The sequence below is a fragment of the Penaeus japonicus genome, unplaced genomic scaffold (genome assembly GCF_977035675.1).
Source record: "Penaeus japonicus unplaced genomic scaffold, GWHDUDI00000001_assembly GWHDUDI00000012, whole genome shotgun sequence".
NCBI lineage: Eukaryota > Metazoa > Arthropoda > Malacostraca > Decapoda > Penaeidae > Penaeus > Penaeus japonicus.
In genome coordinates, this window is record NW_028234414.1 from 42,115,421 (window position 1) to 42,122,920 (window position 7,500).

Here is a 7,500-nt window from a genome sequence, read left to right on the forward strand (position 1 = left end):
ACATTTAAATCCCAATGTTTCCGACGACGATGGAAACCGCGACCTCAGGCAGCGAATCGAACGCGGGGAGTTCCCAGTTATCACTGCGCAACATCGAAAGTTATTTAAAAATTCCTCCATTAATAAGTTAAAAAGTTTTTGGGGAATTGTGTCGAAGGGCGAGGAGAGGAGAGCAAAGGGGGGGAAAGAAAAGAAAAAGCGTCCCCGGGAGCAGCTAGCTTAGAAGAGCAATGAACAGAAGAAGAAGTGGAAATAAGGCGAGAGTAATAAGAAATAAGAAATAAGCCAGCCAGCCAGAGCCAGAGCCGAAGCCAGAGCCAGAGTCACAACTTCCTCTAGTCTTTATGATTCATCGGAGGAGAAGAAGATCGTAACAACGACGCTTATTTGGGCCTTTTTTATCAGTGGGGGGGATTCCAGAGGGCGCCATGGCCAGAGAGTACGACCACCTCTTCAAGCTGCTCATCATAGGAGACTCAGGTGAGGACAGGGAAGAGAGGGAGAGGGAGAAATATGGAGGAAGAGGAAGAGGAGGAGGAGGAGGAGGAGAAGGAGAGGACCCAGCTCCTCCCACCACCGTCCTCTCTCTTCTCTTCTCTCCCTCCTCTCTCCCTCTCTCGTATCTCATAGGAGACTCAGGTGAGGACAGGGAAGAGAGGGAGAGGGAGAAATATGGGTGATGAGGAGGAGGAGGAGAAGGAGAGGACAAGACCCAGCTCCTCCCACCACCGTCCTCTCCCTTCTCTCCCTCCTCTCTCTCTCTCTTATCTTGGCTTTTCCGCCCCTTTTCCGCCTCGATTTTGGGGCAGGAAGGAAGAGGAGGAGAAGAAGGAGAAGGAGAAGGAGAAGGAGAGGACCCAGCTCCTCCTCCCATAGTCCTCTCCTCTCCCTTCTCTCCCTCCTCTCTCCCTCTCTCTTATCTCGGCTTCTTTGCCCTTTTCCGCCTCGATTTGGGGTTTGGGCGGCAGTGCCAGGAAGGGAAAGGCGAATTGCAATCGGGGAAAAATATTTTGGGGAAAAGAAACCGAGATTTTGACGTTTTGACAGCCTCGTTTTTTTTTTTTCTTTCTTTCTATGAGGACAGTGATTTTTTCAGATAAGTTTCCCATTGAGATTCATAGTTTGTTTTTTTCTGGTTTATGTTTATGGCTTCTGCTTGTTATGCATTTGGTCACATTAGTAAATGTTTCCTTTTTTTTATTTGCACCAGCCGTGGAGAAGTAGGTTTCAGTGACTAATGATGGATCCAGGTGCTCACACTGAGTCACTCACACTGAGTCACTCACATTTACCAATGTAGTCTAAGCTGATGACAATATTAACCTTAACCCTTTCCCGACGGGGCACGCGCTACGCAAAAACCCCTATGCCGGGCGATTGCAATATTGCATTGTAATCGTCACACTGGCATGACGCCCCGACATCGGGAATTTAGCTGTGTCACATGAGTGTGATGCACCGTCGTCATTAGGTTAAGGAAAAGAGTGAAAGGAAGCAACAAACAGAGGGAATCTAAGACGCCTCGGTATATTTCCTGAATTGTGCCGTGGTGTCGATTATTCTGACGTTAGTATTGATAGATTGCTCTCGCCCTCTACTACTACTCACGTGTATTGGATCTTAACCTCGATTCCACCCGCAGTCTGGGCCCCGATAGGAGCTGAGGGCATGAAGTAGGTCGCCTTCATCTTGCACTGGTAAACAATCGACTGATGTGTTTCTGCTTTATGTGCGCTAATTTGGCAAAGAACCATCTATTGGAAAAAAAATTTTTTACAGGACGTTCACTTCTTCCATGGGTGACAGCTGATGAGAACTAAAGTTAGATCAACTGGTCAATCATAGCAATTTCGTGTTCTTTATTGTTAGTGAATCGGTGGGTTTGACTCTTCGAGTGAGTTTGGATGTTGGTTCGTGATGTGTGTGTTTGTGGTATTGGTTACGGTACATGATGTCGGCGTGTTATACGTAGACGACATATTCAAAAGGTATGTCACTAATTAAGGAACCAGTCTTAAGTTCTGTGTATAAAGTCCAAAAGAAAAATGGCCAAAAATCAAGGTCACTTGTACAAAATGCAGTGCAAAATGGGGGTCCAGTGTGGGACGATGCCCCCCTTGGCGAAGGCTAATCTCAGAACTAGGCAAGGTTATGTTGGACATTAGGTTATTGTTTGGCAGACAAAAATTGCCGTGAAAATAACGTGTCATGCCGTTGGCACGAAGATAACTACAGCTGATGTGCACACAGTATGTCATGCAGATGAGTATATTGTAAAGAAACCATTTACATTTTCATTCTGCTTTAGACAGATTTATGGTGGAAGTGAGGAATTTTTTTTAGCATAAATCATTGAAATTTAGTCATATATTGGCCAGAAGGCGCTAAAAAAACAACAGCTGTATATTTCAGAAAATTCTAGGCTCTGCTATGCCCAGAGCATGATGCCACTCCAAAATCCATCCATGCCTCCGGTGCAACATCTACCCCCAACCTCATTCCCACCCAATTTATGTCCCTCACCCCATGACCAAAAATTACCAAGATTTGTAGAGAACTTAATACATTTATTACACACCCATTTATTATACAATGCATTTTTCCTGTAGCATTTAGTATTGGTAAAACTGATTGATGGTCTTACGAGAAAAGTGAAAAGGACAACTAGGGTTGGGCAACATTGTTACTCTGCTAATTTTCTACTCCACATAAAAGACTAACTGTAGCCATAAGGTTAACTAGAGTCTATGTTGGGTCGGTAACCGCTGGCTTGCTTGCTTGCTGAACTTGGCATGTAAAGTTGACCATGGTACATCATGTGTATATTTGAAGATGATAGTGATGATAATAGTTATCATTGACATTACTATTTATGTTATTATTATTACTATAACTATTATTACTATTATTATTATTATTATTATTATTATTATTATTATTATTATTATTATGATAATAATTTTTTTGTTACTATAATTAAGATATAATAAAGAAAATGGACAATGGAAGGAAAGAATATAGGGTAAAATTTGAATAGGTCTACTGCTTCATGGACGGATACAAACCAGCCTTAGTATCATGGAAGAGTATTGTTTTATTCTAAAATGAGCAATTTGTATACTTATTTGTAAAATCACTTATCCTGAAGTTATGTATAGTAGGCAATGAGATTTAAAACAAGAAATTTATGTCTCTAGAGCGGTGCACGGCAAAGGTTGCTGACCCCTGGTCTTTTTGTTTCCATAGTAATATGGAAGTTATTTAACAGCTTTAATAACTTTTGGTTAATAATACTAATTCCCTTGCAATGGTTTTAAAATGAATAGTTGTCTTGATTGGCTGTGCTCTATTTATATTCACTTGATTGATGGTGCAGGTCAGAACAAAAAGAGGAATGTGACTCAATCCATACCCACTGTCTAAATTGTGCTCCTGTGCCAATATGGCTGCCTTTCACTGTGGCACTCGCACTCACAAGCACAGGTTTCCTTCCTCTTCCATACCTCTTCATGTTATCTTCATTGTAGGTGGTTATATGTTTCTTATTCGTTCATGACAGCACAAAAATATGAAAAAAAGGTCGCTTTTTGTCCTCCCATAAAACAGCAATACTTCTATTACACTGAGTATAGAGAAAATTATGAACTAATATGGATCATATACTACAATTTTAGTCAAGTGCAGCATTGATAGAGGATGTTATATGGCACATATAAGTCTCTAAATTCAATAAAACATAAAAAATAAAACACAAAAATGACTAGTTTTACAGTGAGTGACAAAAAGTGGGAAGATTCAAATTATGTTGCTTTGAGCTGCCTCGCTCTGAAATAAAACCTATCCTGGAGATTGGGCAAGTGAATCTATCCCGATCCGCAATGGGTTAAACACCAAACAAAGATGAACACAAAAAGGTATTATGAGTGAATGAAAGAGAGTACGAAGGGTCGTGAAATGTGGCAAGGAGCTGCCTCACTCTGAAATGAAACCCACCTTGGTCGGGCGCTATGCAGGCGGCTCCAGTGACTGTCCTAGGGACCAGTCCAGCAAATCTATCCTATCGGTAATGGGTTAACCCATTAATTAACACTGAGGGACATGATATCAAATCGTGGTGGCAGCATCTGCCAACAGGTATGCAATATCACGTCATGGCTTTTTGTAATGCCAGCATGTTGGGTGATCGTGCATGCATGGGTTAGCTGCAGGTAGATCAGGTGAATAGCCTGAGGTGTTAGGCCTAAGCCTTTGAGATACCCTGGCGTTTATACCAATCAGAACCAAAACTGCCCTGTTGTTGTTGGGCTAATTGCTAATGGACCTGAATGCACGTGTACATGCTATGGCTCAACTGGGCCTATATTGCCATGGCATGTATACATTAAATATGAATCTTTTTGCTTGTGTCCTCATTTATATTGTGTTATGTGCTAAACAACTTTGTGATTTATGTAGGATAATCGTAATCATAATCGTCATTATTAACCCACACAGGACGGGTGGTACAGCATGTGTACCGCGCATTCAAAAGCCCAGTTGCCGGGCGGCACAGTATTGTGCCAGCCATTCAATTGATTTAGGCCTAATAATTCGAACGCCCCGGCATTTGGACATTCAAGGCTAGAATTCCCCCGTCGGGAATGGGTTAACCCATTGCCAACAGGGGATAGATTTGCTTACCCAGCTTCCAGGATGGGTTTTATTTCAGAGCGAGGCAGCTTCAGCAACATACCTTGACTTTTCCCACTCCCTTTTAGTATTATTGCCACTGATATTTTAAATGGTTATTTATTATTATTATTATTTTTTTACTGTAACGTTGTTGTAAATATTGGTAAATGTAGTTTTAGTTTACATAAGTATCACCATACATGAAAATTATCCCCAAATTGTTGTTCTCTCGAGATTGGCAGAATTGGGGAGTTGATGTAGAGCAGATACCATTGAAAATAAGGACGTAGTAAATTGTATTAACCCCTTCACTACGGGCAGTAGAAAACGCCCCTCGCGCCATATCCGAGCTGCCGGCGCGCTCCAAATTTTAAACGTCGCTACTGAATATGACAAGTTTTAAGCCAAAACCCTTTACAAGTTTTAAGCCTAAACCTCAACATAATCATCATGTGTTATATCTCAAAATATGCATAGTTAACCTCTTCCCCCATATGCATGTGACAAATTATTTACATGGGTTGGGAGGAAGATGGAAAGAGTGACCTTGGTGGGAGGCCTCACTCAGATAACCAAAGAAAACAATTGAAATAGTATGGTAAACTAATCATAAGTTTTATATTTTTACGTAATGTTCCATAAATAGATAATAAAATGATTGCTAGCAGGGCCCATCAATGCCTTCCCTGGTATAAGCGAATCCCACTCTTATGTAATAAATTATTAATAATGAAAGTCAAGTAATATATCGTATCATATCCGACCTCTATTCTGAAAGATCTCGTACAGTATCCGGAAGAAAGAAAACTCAATTCCACCAGAACTCAGCCATGACGCAGTATGCGCGTCCTCGGATTTGACGCGAGCGCTGCGATGATGCAGTATACGCGTCATCGTGTCGAAGGGGTTAATATAACTTTTTCCTTTGATATTTGTGGAAGTATATTAGATCTTTCTTATGATTAGGCAGTTGGGAGAACATAACAGACAATAAAGTGTACATTTATGTAAAATCAGTAAATTATTATACTGTATTTGTAATAAAGATGTTTTTATATATTGAAATATGATATATATTTGTGTGTCTGTAATATATATATATATATATATATATATATATATATATATATGTATATGTATATGTATATGTATATGTATATGTATATGTATATGTATATGTATATGTATATGTATGTATGTATGTATGTATGTATGTATGTATGTATGTATAGTTGGCTAGTGTGTTTCTCTCTGTCTATAAGTAGATATACATGTATACTGTATAACAAACCTCCTTGACCTGGAGTTGAATCTGTGCCACCCTCAGGTATGAGCCCGAGAGTACAGCACTAAACCAACTATGCCACAATAAACCAACAAAAGGATTGTGAAACTAGGATTCTACTAGCTCCATAAAAATGACTAATCTACTCATACTTTTGTTGCGTTGTTGTGGTCTAGTTGGTTTAGTGTTGCATTCCTTGGCTCATACCTTAGGGAGGCAAGAGGTTCAACTCAGGTCAGGAAGGTACATGATATATCCTTATCAATGTGTCACTGCATGATTCCATCATACAATGTATACATACACACATTAATACGTACATAGATAAAACCTATGGTCTGAATTAGTGTATCTCCAACTAGTGGTCACCGCAAGTCCATGTTGGCCGTTGAGGAATTGTTCCTTTATTCCTGCTGCAATATCCTAACCAGAGGACAGGTCAAAGATATTAGACGTGGAGGAAAGTGAGCGTTGTCAGTTATCAAGGGGTGTTTAGTAAGTTGCTAGTGGTCTAGGATGATAGTTAAGGGTCGTCTTTGTTTTCTTCAACAAAGGAAGTAACAGGGAAGAAATTGAGTGTTTATTCACAGGAAGGGAGAGGACTGAAGTGATTTAGATCTCTTTTTTGTGCCAACTTTTTTTTTCTTTTTCCTGACAATTCAAGGAAGGTGTAACCAGGATAGGTTAAATATAATTATATAAATATATCTTGCTAATAAAACTAAATCACCATCAAAGCTGAGAGGAATATATTTATGACCCACACTCAATATACCATGCATAAATTAGGCCTCGTTGGGTGAGGGTCCATATGTACATATTCCTTGGCATCTGTGCCCATTACAGATTGCATGTACATATGCACCCAAGTGTCAAGTTGGTGGCATGAAGCAACTATACCTTGATGCAAACAATGATGTATTTATTTATTTTGTTGTATTTATACTAACAACTATAGGTGACCCCACATTCATTGACTAGGATTATCTTCCTTTCTTTCTTTCTTTTTTTTTTGTCTTTGTCTTTAATCCACTCAAGATGGGACGCATATTTTCCTAATTCTGCTCCCACCTGCAATGCAGCAACCTTGCAGCCATATTGGGAACATATTGATGATATCAAGTTGATCATCATGAATGGGTTAACCCTTTAGCCTTATTGATTAAGAGTGTGATTTTTGATGAATAATATTGATAAATGACAAAAATCATTTTTTCGCTCATCCCATTGACAATACTGTTAATTATCATAGAGAAACTTTTTTCAATGAAAACTAAACGTCCACGTGATTTAAAGCCCCTCGTGGCGTGACATGATCACTGGGTGGACACAGAAAAAAAGGTTTGACAGAGGTTTTCTCGAGCAGGAGTTTTACTAGTTTAAAACATTACTTCATCTACACTTTTAATGCAATTTTTTATTGCTTAGTATCATTTGAAACAGCAATAAGAGGGCAATTTTTTGCCAGATGCTGATTATTTAAAAAAAAATAATGGAACTATTGAAAGCAGTACATTGATTGTTTTTTTTTTTCTCTCTCTCTG

The 7,500-nt window shown here is 39.5% G+C and overlaps 1 protein-coding gene across 1 annotated transcript in view; it reads left to right on the forward strand.

The window, feature by feature from the left end:
* The first annotated feature begins 69 nt into the window (after positions 1–69).
* Rab35 (RAS oncogene family member Rab35) overlaps positions 70–7,500 on the forward strand; it is an 18,056-nt gene continuing 10,625 nt past the window's right edge. Inside the window, exon 1 of the mRNA XM_043031041.2 lies at positions 70–480. Coding sequence (XP_042886975.1) covers positions 429–480 — 52 coding nt within the window. The 5' untranslated portion in view covers positions 70–428. The remainder of the gene's footprint in view (positions 481–7,500) is intronic.